The following is a 12,924-nucleotide window of genomic DNA, read 5'->3' as shown; positions in this document are numbered from 1 at the left end:
AATGGACCAAACCACTTACATGTAGTTACAGAACATTCTCTGGTCCTTTTATGGTTAAAATAAGCAATAACCTGAAAAGTAGTCCAGACATTTTGAGGGTTAGGTGTTAAAGGGTTAATACTGGAGCATTTACGTTACTGACAAACAGTAAGGTTCTCCTGCTTTGGTGCTCACTAAAGCGTGTGTGTGTCATTTTATTTATATCTTTGTGAGGTCCAAGAAACATTATAATAATAATAACAATAATAAGAAGGACTCTGATTTCTAAAGCGCCTTTTTACGAAACCCAAGGTCGCTACTTTATCCTGGAGTTTGACATAGTCCTCTATTTATTGACTCTACTCTTGAAGGATTACGGCCCGCAGATTTAAAGGTGGAGCAGCCATTTAAGCTACGCTTCCTCTACTTTCTGTGCAACCACAGTTTAACAATCCCAACAAAAAAAGGAAAAAAAGAAGAAGGTTGGCAGATCTTGGAACGTACATTTATCCCAAACACAAGTAGAACAAATGGCACGGTCCTGCTCTATCTGTCATCTGTGTGCGCAGCTCAGTTACAGAGACAAATGGCTGCACGTCAACAAACGCCACCAAAATTACAAAGAAGGCAGAGGAAGGAGAGCGTGAGCCACTGCAATAATGGAAATGTATCGTAGACTCGAGCGAGTGCTGGAGTTTGATCCTGGGCCAGAAGTGAGGAGAGAGGCTGAGGTTTGTTCTAGTGCAGAACTGAGAACACTTTTTATTTTTGTTCTTTAACATTGAAGTTTAAAGACATTCATAGGATTGGAATCAGACTCAGTTAATATTAACAAGCTCACACTGCTTACATAACTCTATTATTTGTCTATCTGTCTATCTGATAGCAGCTAGCTAACTACAAAGCTAGCTAGATCTATCATCTAGCTCTTTTGTTTGCTTGCTTTTGTCTTAAATTTTACACTTTTGTTTGTGATTTTATATCATAATCTATCTATCTATCTATCTATCTATCTATCTATCTATCTATCTATCTATCTATCTATCTATCTATCTATCTATCTATCTATAGGGAAACATTATAATTAGCCAATTATGTGCATGGCTTTATCTGTCTTGGTAAACCTGTGTCTAAGTAAGTACAGTTATTATTATTATCATTATTAGTACACATAGTTGTAGTCGTAGTATTCTTGCCTTTATTTGCATTTGTTCTAATGCTTTTTCTTTGAATTTTTCTGAATAAAAATTCACTTTAAAGTGCTTTTTCGCCGGAGCTCTGAACAGCGAGTCAGGACATGGTCAAACTCCTCCGGTCACCTGTGAACTCCTGATGATCCTGATCTCTCACCTGTGCTGTCTAAAAGTCAAACTGCAGGTTAGAAAACCTTTTCTCCAAAGTTCAAAGCTCAAAGTTCTCTCTCATGATCATGGGGAATGAGTCTGAGCAGGTTTGTGTGTAAATGAAGGCTATGATTTTGTGGCGACTTCCCTCATGTTTTTTTATTTATTTCCCTCTCCTGGGAAAGCACTAGAGGGAGCTGAGGCTCACGCTGAGACAGAGTGAAAACATGTCTCTGTCCTCTTCCAGCAGCACACAAACATGGCAGCAAACTCCAAATTACCTCAGAAAGAGAAGAGAGAGGAAAACATTACCAGGTGGCAAAGATCCCGGCTTAAATAAACAGAGCTGAGTTGAGACAAGGACGCAAAGTGAGCCGGCTTTAGTCGCCTTTACTCGTCTGTCTGTTGGTCTGTCCCCAAACTATCATTAAAGACGGTTAGTGGAGGGTTAGTGTAATCATATGTGAGAAAACAGTGTCATATTATAATAGTGTTTATCTGTGAAGAACACACTCTGTCATGCTGCAATTAACTGGATTTCTGGTGTTTTTTTTACTGGTTGCATGTTTGTATAATGATGCCAGGTTGGATTTGGCACAGCAGCAATTAGATGTTTTCATTATATTATGGTCTGCCTCTGACTGGATAGGAAATAGACTGATTGATAGACGTGCTTTATAAACTGGGAAATGTTTTTCATCAAGAAAGACATAAGAGATGGATGCAGCGTACAAAATATATAGATGTAATATTAAGAAGTAGTGCAAAAAGGTGCAAAAAAAAGGTGCAAAACCGCGTTTCCACGACGACTGACCAGGAAAAAGGACGTGAATGACGTCATGTTTACGTGCCGCGACACCAGAGTCCAGGCACCATTTACGGTACGTTAGCTCCGTTAGCTGCATTAGCTCCTTTTAGCGGCGGTTAGCGCTCCTACAGCCGAACTGGAGCGGTCTGTTTATTAAAGGAAAAAAGCAGCGCTACAAATAACCAGCGTACCTGTGTACTGCGTATGTGTGCCTCTGGCACCTTTTTAAAGTTTAGCGTTACTTTAGAGCAGGGGTCACCAACCTTTTTGAGACAGAGAGCTACCTGAAGGGTAAAGAATAATATGGAGGGCTACCACATTTACATTTTTTTTATTTGTTTACCATTTAAATTATTAATATTATGCATTAAACTGCATACACATTCATTCCAGTGCTTACTCCTAACGATTACCAGTTTTTATAAACAATATCAAAGATATTTTACTGAGCGATCATACGGATACATGCAAGTGAGGTGAAGTGAAGTGAGCCCGCGGGCACCGTATTGGCTGCCCGCGGGCTACCAGGTGCCCGCGGGCACCACGTTGGTGACCCCTGCTTTAGAGACTCATTTTAATGCTGCGTTCCAGAGCCCATCCAAACCAGTTGGACGTGGAACTTATCCTACCTACAACTAGAAAAAATGTACTGGAATGCCTGTCGAAGTGGGACCTCCTACTTGCGAAGTCGACCTACCCCGACTGCACAAAATGACGTCGGAGAATAATGGCGGCGCCTATGGAGTCACATGAATAGGCTATAAACTTTACTTTTCTGCGTGTAGAGTTGTTTTAGAAACAGCAATTTTATCACAACTTGTTTTTCATGTTATGGCGTGAAATGATGTCGTCGTTATCTGTTAGCATGAAGATATGTAGGGCTACGGTAAAAGTATACTCATGACGTTACATATCGATATGTATCGCTTTTACATATACGGCTCGCTTGTGTATGCAAGTAGACTGAATTGCTGACAGTCAAATTGCCTCTTCAAACATAAAGTGAAAGCGCCGCGATCGTCCATGTTTTCTAACATTCGACTTCAATTGCTGGAACGCTTTGCAGTAGGAGCTAGTACAATTCAGGTAGGTTAAGTCCCACATCCCATTTGTTTGGATGGACTCTGGAACGCAGCATAACAAACGGGAGTCACATAAACATGACGTCACGCGTGTCTTTTTCCGGTCAGTCGTCATGGAAACGCGTTGTGCGTTAACGTTCACGCCGTTAACGTTTGACAGCACTATTAAGAAGGAATAAATAGCGATACAAATATTATAATATAATTTTAAAAAAGTAAGGACACGCACCACAGCTATACAGAGAGTAAGAATGCTGATTTACAGCACCCTGGCCTCTCAGAATAATGTTTACTTTTCTGTAAAAACATTTTATTTGTATATACTGTTCAGAAAGAGAACCTTTGAATTAGTTGGGAGCATCGATGGTGGTCGTATGTAACATTAGTGAAAGACACGTTTGACTTAAGGACATTCTGTGGTGTTTTAACCCCTTGACAGGAGAGTGGCAACGGGGTAAGCAAGACAGACAAGAGCCTGGGGGGCCCCGACCTAAGAGGAGCCCCTGAGAACAGCTGATTATAACTCTGTGATTGGCTGTTTCTAATCTATTTTTTATTGTTGATATTTCTTTTATTTATGTAAATGCATTTATGCCATAAATGAGAAAATATATGTTGAACAAGGGAAGGATAAAGCGGTAGATAATTTATGGATGGATGTTGAACAAGGGAACATTTTTCATGACTAAGCCCAATGGCACTATAGTGTAGTAGGGTTTGGTGTAAAGGGCCCACGGTTGGTGTAGTGGTTAGCACTCTTGCTAAACAAGGAACAAGGACCTTTCTGCAAGGAGTTTGCATGTTCTCCCCGTGTGTGCCTGGGTTTTCTCCAGGTTCTCTGGCTTCCTTCCACAGTCCAAAAACATGCAATATGGGGATTAGGTGAATTGGTCACTCTAAATTGACCGTAGGTGTGAGAGTGTGAGTGAATGGTTGTTTGTCTCTATATGTGGCCCTGGAATGGACTAGCGAACTGTCCAGGGTGTTCCCCGCCTATCGCCCAATGTCAGCTGAGATAGGCACAGCACCCTCCGGTGGAGGATAAAGCGGTAGATAATGATGGATGGCTTTGGTGTAAAACCCCTGGTCCCCTGGTGCATCGGTGCCTTAAATTCTTCTTTATTGGAGACTTTGTGGAGGATGCTGTTGCTATGAGGACAAACTATGATCTAAACCCAGTTACAGGTTACTCACTGTGCCTAAAACTAACTGCACTCTTAACCAGGACATGGTGACCATGAGACAAGGATTTTAAAACAATCCCACTCATATGCGTTTGTGTAAAATTGAATAAGAAATTTGGTTCAGAACTGTGAGAAACCAAAACCACCAAATCCTGGTTATTCTGCAGAATTTTCTCATCCCATAAAGACATTTTTAATAATGTTGTGTTATTGATAATGGAATACAACCTTTCCCTCAAAGACATGATGTTTATTTGTTCTGAATAAATCTAAAGTTTTGTTCTCAGCTTCAGAATAGAAGATTTAGTCCCTTCAGGTAAACGTCTGCTACTTTAACAAAATAAAGGCTTTTTCAGTAACTCTAATTTGTTTATGAAGGTGGAAAAAAAAGAGGCTGAAGTCAGAGATGGTGACTTCATGGTCTCCAGTTCAGCAGCTTCCAAGAGGCGTTCAATGCTAAGGACTTGATGGAAAAAAGAAAGAAATTAAATACTCAGGGAACAGACGAGCAACAGAGAAACAAAATGGGAACAAAATGGGATTTTCAACTCAAGCGGTTTAGAAGAAGAAATGCTTTATTGTCAATGCACATAATAATACTCCCCCTAAAAAACATCAATAATATATGTGTCAAGGGTACTGCGTAAAGTACGCATGACAACAGATAAACAGATAAACAAATTATGATTAAACAAATCTATTTGGCTTAATGTGGTTTTTAGGGTTTATTATAATCCTTTCTTGAAGAGAAAAATAATAATATTCTCTTACACAACCTGAAATAAATCCCACTGAGATTAAGATTCTCTTTTATTCAGGGCAGTGGCACAAAGTTTGAGACATAAAAGACAGAATAGAGGGCAAATAAATAAACATTTGAGGAACTGAATTGTATTTATTCAAAAGGGACAGTGCATATTGATGAACATAATATGTTCATCAATATGCACTGTCCCTATATTATATCATCATGATATATTATATCAATGTAACTTGCCAGAATCAGCAGGGCTACTTTAAATCTGTTGTCCGTGACAGTTTCAGACAAAATGAAAGGTGCATTCTCTTATTCCAAATCTCACCTTTGACTGATAACTGCTGTTTACTGAACGTTGTACATCTGTGAGCGCCTCCAGTAGACGCTCTGCTTACTTTTCCACTAATATTCGTTGTTTTTTTTACCATGATGAAATTACCCAGTGGTGTTGGACTTAGTCCAGGAGGCTCTCATAGATGATCTCATAGTATTGTATTTCTGAAGTCTGAGGCGGTGATGGAAGGAAAGAGGATTTTTCTATCTAATACGCCTTTTTAAACAGAGGCTCTTTTGAGTTTAAGGTCGTCATGTTTGCCAGTGAACAGTTAGTGAAGCAGTATTCGGTTTCATAACTAAAAACAGTGGCGTCCGAGGGCCAATAATGTGTGGAGAAAAACACAGATTTAGTGCAGGGTCACACGGTTGGTGTAGCGGTTAGCGCTCTTCCCTTTGCAGCAAGATGGAACAAGAAGTTTGCATCTTCTCCTAATGTGTGTGTGGGTTTTCTCAGGGTTCTGCAGCTTCTTCCCACAGTCCAAAAACATGCAATATGGTGATTAGGTAAATTGGTCACTGTAAATTAACTGTAGGTGTGAGAGTGGATGGTTTGTGTCTATATTGGCATGTTTCCACTAGCACTACTCGACTCTTTTACATTAGCGATAGTACCTTTTTTAGTACCTGCTCTGGTGAGGTGAGCTGACGTCATCAGAATGCCGTGCACTGATTGGTCAGAGAGTGTCGTCACAGGAAGAGTCTCACGAATCAAAGCGCACAATGCCGAACTGTAGATTTATAGAGTTTAAAAGACTTACAAATCCTGAAATTATGCGTTAATCTCCAACATTTAGGAAATGTCTAAATCGATCGCAATCGAAGTCCCGAAGAAATCTTTTTCATTTAAACTGATTCTGATGATTCCCTTACACTGAAAACAACTGCTTTACAAGTCACTAGTCACTAATTTGTGTGTCGCGTGATAAACAAACTCACGGCAGTTTCATGAAGCCGTGCTGTGATGACTCCACCAACGCTGAGGAGGTACTATCGTAATGGAAAACCTTGTACAGGCGAGCCGAGGTGGTACTGAGTAGTGGAAAAACGCCATTAGAGTCCTTGTGATGGACAGGGTGTAACACGCCTTTCTGCAACTTAATTCATTAATGCAACTTACAAGTGTATATTTGGCTACTTAAAGCGGAACTAGACCGGAAGTTCCTATTATCGCTGTTTTTTTGGTGTATATCTGCGTCATTACCTTGTTTATGAAGCCCTGACGGTTCGAAACAAACAGTTCAGCCATTGCTGAGAACGCTGTGTTTTATTGTAATCTCGGGGCTCAACGAGATCACTGAAAATCCTGTAATAGTTACGCAAGCAGCGGTTCTCCTGAACAACCGATCGTCCTGCTCCGGGCGGTAGTCCGGGCACATCCGGTTACGTACATTGGACCGCAGAAGAAGAATAATGTCCGTTGTGGAGGTGTTTCACGAGCAACAGAGTCTTCTGACTCTGGGTCTGACTCCGGGTCAAAGTCATAAAGGGACTACGGCGGGGAGTCGTGACGAATTTTTAAACACTGTTAAAACAATGTTTTGATAATGAGGAGCAGTGCATCCGCTGTTCCAGAGGGGGGCGCTGCGCTTCTGAGAACGGATGTGCTGGATAGTACTGTCCAATCACAAGACTCTGTCTTCTGGGGGTGAAAGTTCACTCTGAAATCTCGTAGCAGGAAAATACTGTCAGTAAAGAGGATTTCTATCGGCTAGTTCACAGCAACTAGGAGGTTTTTGACCATAAAAACAAGTTAATATATGTAAGTAGACCTCCATAACTAACATTTATGTGCAACAGGACCACTCTATATGTGACCTTTAAAGGTGAAGTAAGTAGTTTATAGTGCCATCTAGAGGAGAGGCTGAAATTTACAACAATGAACTGCTCCTCTGCTCACCCCCTCCCTTCCCTGAGCGCTACGGTATCCTCAGCTGGTCAAATGTCGTCCTCGTTGTCTTTCTCCGCGTCAGCAGATGAGGTTCGTGAGGTGAGGGAGAGGGCGAGCTACCGCGGCCGTAGCAGACGAAGCGGAGAGAGAGGAGGCGGGACTTCCGCTACAAGTAAAGAGACGCTTGATTTGTTCTCTCGCGTTTGTCCTTACAGGCTCCGGTAGAAACATGGCGTCTCGCTACTAACAGTGGCTATGCAACCGCGGCCTGCTACCATGTTATTTTACATGACTTTTTGAAACACTAGAAAATGAAACAAAAACTTTTATACAGCGACTTGACAATGCAGGAGCACATAATATGTATAAAAAAGTGGATTTTGGGTTATATAAACCCATAAATACTACACATTGTCCCTTTAAACCCAGCTTAGGGCTCCATAAAGGCTTGGGCCGACACTGATATCAATTTTAAATGGATATCTACACTTTTAGAAATACGGGTTCCAAAAGGGTCATTCTACAAGGGTTCTACCTGGAACCATTTGCTTCTGAAAAAAACATTTCCAAAGAAATGTTCTTGGTAACACTAATTGTTCCAGTAAGAACCATTTTGATCCAGAGAACCCTTTAAAACCCCTTCCCTGAATAAAGGCTTTTAAAAGGGTTCTTGGTGGAACCCTCCAAAAATAGTTCTCCTATGACGACAAGCTGAAGAACCTTATATGGTTTTACTTAGCACTTTTATTTCTAAGAGTGTAGTTCTATGAATTGCTGTGGAGATAAAAAACTAAAAAAAAAAAAAACTTTCTATAGATCCGCAGGAGTAGAAAGTGTCAAAAGTAAGAGAACCACCACCCTCCCCCCTCTTTTTCCCCCTCCCTCCCTCGCCATGGCTCCGTCCCCTCTGGTTCTCCCTCTCTCTCTCCCTCCCTCCTCTCTCACAGTCACTCTCTCTCTCTCTCCGCACTCGGGCTCCACCACAGTTTGGAGAGAATCGCGGCGGAATCGTGGTGAAGTGAAGTGAAGATGCGGGTGGTCGCTGCCGCGGGACTCGGTGTGCTGTGCGCGCTGTTGGCCGCTCTGGTGCGCGGCGGCGGCGGCGCGTCGCTGGACCAGGAGCCGCTGGTGCAGCAGGTCAAACCCGAGTCTGTCCTCCTCAAGCCGAAGGTTCTGATCGCCATCGTGGCGCGCAACGCGGCGCACAGTCTGCCGCACTACCTGGGCTGCATCGAGAGGCTGGACTACCCGAAGGAGCGCATCGCGATCTGGTGAGAGAAAAGTTCACGGTTTGACTTAGAGCAGCTGAAAGAGACACCTGAGTGAGACTGGAGGTATATATTTATAACATTTGGTGCTGGGCAGGTGCTCATGTGATAAAAAGTGTTGCCTCATCATTATAATTTAAAGGTGCATTATGTGATAAATCTAAATCAACTGGACATAAAATCCTCCTTATATGTCACAGAGACTCAGGAATAATGTTCATATAACAAACTGAACTCACCAACAACAACAGTACAGAAAAAATATTTGCATTAAAAAAAATATTTTGCAGACTGCAAATCATGTTTATGTTTTGAAATCATGTTTTGGCATGTGGCGCCACCTACCGCCGTCTACCAATCATTGCAGTCAGTAGAGTCTCAGCTGCCGAGCAACCACGGGTTGCCAGTTACGTCAGAAAACGAAACCTAAAAGACCTCGGTATTCTGAAGTTGAATGTAGTAACCGTTTTTGGCCACATTCTTACATATAGCACCTTTAAAAACATAACATCACAGTAGCTTGTCTTGTACTTAACTATATTGATTTCAGCAAACAAACACTTCTGGATTAATAATTATGTGTGATCAGTTTACAGCTTTTGGACCTTTGGCTAACAACCGATTATGTTGAAGGGTCGATAAATGATAATGACATCAATATATACTGCATAGATCATTTATGACTCTTTTCCATCATACCGTTCGAGCACTACTGGACTCTACTCAGTTTGGTATCAGACGTGTCCTTTTCCATTACTATAGTACCTCCTCAAAGTGGGCAGGGTCATGAACCTGTAGTGACACAAGCACACAAACTAGTAGTGACTTGTAAAGCCGTTATTTTCAGTGTAACTGAATCATTAGAATCAGTTCATTAAAACGATTCGTTCACAGAATCGTTCAGTACTTCCTGCATGATCGGAGCACACACTCCGTCTGACGCAGTGCTGTTGCTAAATACACCAGACTCCTCTGTTAAATATTGAGATTATACACGTTTTCTTGCTAAATGTTGGATTTTTAAGTCTTTTTAAGTGATCTACAGTCAACAGAGCAGGTACTAAATAAAAGCACCAGGCACCGAGTACTATTACTAATGGGAAAAACTAGTTGTGTTGTACTAGAACTGTATGGAAAAGCATTTTAGCATTTTCCAAGTCTCTTTTCGAAAAGATGTGCCGTTCTGCACGCTTCGCATGACTCAGGTAAACATCGGTGGCTGAGTCAAGGCCAGCGTTAACTGAGGCGGTGCATAGCAAGTAGCAGAGTGAGCTGTCGCTCGCATAGGAATGGACTCTGCTAACGTCAACTAACACTCAAAACAAGCTCGGCCGAGGAAAACAGGAAAGTGACCGACACCGAGAGTGAAGACTAAACTGTTGCTGCAGTGACCTCATCGCTGTGCATCATGTCTGTAACTTAAATACTGACATTTATAATCAGTGCTGTAAGCTCCATAAAAAAAAATATATATATACATATATATATATATATATATATATATATATATATATGTACACTGCCATTCAAAAGTTTGGGGTCACCTATAAAATTATTTATTGTTTTGCATTAAAACTCACACTTTTATTCATCGAAAGAGTTGCAAAATGAATTGAAAATATAGTCAAGACATTGACAAGATTAGAAATAATGATGTGAAACTGTTTTCAGCTGTGCTAACATCATTGCACAGTTTTCAAGGGTTTTCTAATCATCCAATAGCCTTCTAATGCGATTAGCAAACACAATGTACCATTAGAACACTGGAAATGGGCCTCTATACACCTATGTTCATATTCCATTATAAACCAGACGTTTGCAGCTAGAATAGTCGTTTACCACATTAACAATGTATAGAGTGTATTTCTGATGTTATATTCATTGAAAAAAAAAGTGCTTTTCCTGCAAAAATAAGGATATTTCTAAGTGACCCCAAACTTTTGAACAGTAGTGTATATATATATACAATAGTACATAAAGTAGTAAATGGTCTGTATTTATGTAGCACTTTCCTGGTCTTCAAACCATTCAAAGCTGCTTTACATGACACTTTTGCCTTAATAATAAGGTTGAAGGATGACTGATCCACCGCCGAAGACGAAATGAATAAAAACAGAGGTCAAAGGTCAGGTATTTGTTTGTCTGTGCACGTCCACGATGATGAGGTGAAACAGTAAACGTGTCTCCGTTGTGTTCACGGTGGTCTGCGTACAGGAGCGTGCGGTAATAAGAAACAGCATGTGTCCACAGATTGTCAGCGTTGCTCCTCAAAGACCTGGTTGCTACTGTTGCTGCCGCGTTTTTTTTACGACGCACTCGCTCCCCGTGTGTCTGTCGGCGTCCTGAAATTGCACGCTGTGTGTGCAGAGATGAAAGAGCTGCCGTGTCAGGCTTTTAACCCTTAATCACCGCGCTGCCTGCGTCTGATTCAGCACAAACCTGCGGAAACAAGGCTTTTAAAACAGCAGGGCTGGCAGGTATGATGGTGGCTGAGAGGGAGGGGTGGAGGACGAGGACCCACGCTGGGTTCAGGGTCCTGCGGGTGTGTTTGGCCTCGTCGGAGCAGACGGAGACAGTGTCGAGCTGGGCTTTTGAGGAGAGAAGCCTGCAGGTAGAGGGATGAAAGGAGACGCTGAGTCGGTCTGACAGCAGGAGGGAGGGCCTGTGTGTGTGTGTGTGTGTGTGTGTGTGTGTGTGTGTGTGTGTGTGTGTGTGTGTGTGTGTGTGTGTGTGTGTGTGTGTGCAGTGACATTGAAACAGGATAAGCAAAGCACTGAATAGCCCGAGGACGTGAGGCTTTATCCACATCAGTGCTGTCCACACCACACTGTTTTGTTATTTTATTACATTGTTGACTCAGTTTCAGAGTGAAGGTTTAGAGTAAACCTTTGGAAATGTTAACGCAGTTACACTACCGTTCAAAAGTTTTTTTCCAATGAATATAACATTAAATGAATCAGAAATACACTCTATACATTTTTAATGCGGTAAACGACTAATCTAGCTGCAGACGTCTGGGCTTTCAGTAGTGTTGTTGCTAAATACACCAGACTAAATGTTCAGATTTTAGACATTTCCTTTCCTTTTTAACTGATCTATAGTTCGTGTTGATTCTTGTGTCGGATGTCACGCTCATGACTCAACGCTGACGACAATCAGTGGCCGGAAGTCTGTCAATGTCACATTTTAGTATCGGCTCACCTCGATTGGATCCTCGCCAGAGCAGGTACCAAAAAATCACTAATGGAAAAGCAAAAAAAAAATGAATCAAGAAGAGCACACTCTTAGAAATAAGGGTTCCAAAATGGTTCTTCTACAAGGGCTGAGGTTCTACCTGGAACCATTTGCTTCTGAAAAACCCTTTCCCAAAGAAAGGGTTTTTCAAGGGTTCTTGGTAACACTAATGGTTCCAGTAAGAACCATTTTGATCCAGAGAACCCTTTAAAACCCCTTTCCTGAATAAAGGGTTTAAAAGGGTTCTTGGTGGAACCCTCCAAAGGGGTTCCGGATGGAACCTTTATAAAAAGGTTCTACGTGGAGCCAAAAAGGGTTCTTCTATGAGGACAAGCCGAAGAACATTCATGATTCTACTTAGCACTTTTATTTCTAAGAGTGTAGTGCGAGAACTGTCTACTGGAAAAGCTAGCAGGTAAAGGTACTCAGTCGAAATGCGAGCCTGAACCAGGGCTTTACCATCCCAAACCACACCGTACTGCACCAAACCATAGGTACCATGGTGGAAACACAGCTTATGAGAACATAAATGTTTGCAAAAGTTCTTCTGCACTTATTAGCGTCTTAGTAATCCGTCAAATATCAGGATTTTGTACATTTCCCTGCTGTTGTGAAAGTGTCTGACCCGTACAATCCCCCGCATTTCCCATCTGTAAACAGAACACTGTGGACTTAAAAATACATCAGTCCATAAATATGACAAGTTTTTAACATGAATAATGCTTAATTATCATGTTTGTAGATTTGTACGGGGCCTTTGATGGAACTGAAGGCTGCTTTACAGAGCAGGGAAAAACAAAACATAAATGACATTATGAACAAAAGACAACAATATAATGATAGGAAAACTCAGGATTATGACTCCAACAACAACAAATTTATAGGCATTTTCTTTCAGTTTTGGGGGCGGTGTGTGGGTTTGGTCTGGTTTGATGCAGGGCCCCCAAGGACCCTTTTCTGCCTGGGGCTTAGAACTGCCTTGAAATACCACTGTAAGTGAGTGTGTGTGTGCACACGGCCCTGTGAAATGATGGATCAGACCAAA

General features: G+C 41.6%; 1 protein-coding gene across 1 annotated transcript in view; it reads left to right on the top strand.

The window, feature by feature from the left end:
• Nucleotides 1-8,406: 8,406 nt before the first annotated feature.
• colgalt2b (collagen beta(1-O)galactosyltransferase 2b) overlaps nt 8,407-12,924 on the top strand; it is a gene marked incomplete at both ends in the record, with an annotated part of 30,949 nt that continues 26,431 nt past the window's right edge. Inside the window, one exon of the mRNA XM_083888119.1 lies at nt 8,407-8,648. Within this exon, the coding sequence (XP_083744245.1) occupies nt 8,407-8,648 (242 nt within the window). The remainder of the gene's footprint in view (nt 8,649-12,924) is intronic.

This window comes from Microchirus variegatus (genome assembly GCF_963457635.1).
Source record: "Microchirus variegatus genome assembly, chromosome: 4".
NCBI classification, from domain to species: Eukaryota; Metazoa; Chordata; class Actinopteri; order Pleuronectiformes; family Soleidae; genus Microchirus; species Microchirus variegatus.
The sequence above is the reverse complement of the archived record's forward strand: the minus strand, read 5'-3'. Positions and strand labels throughout refer to the sequence as shown.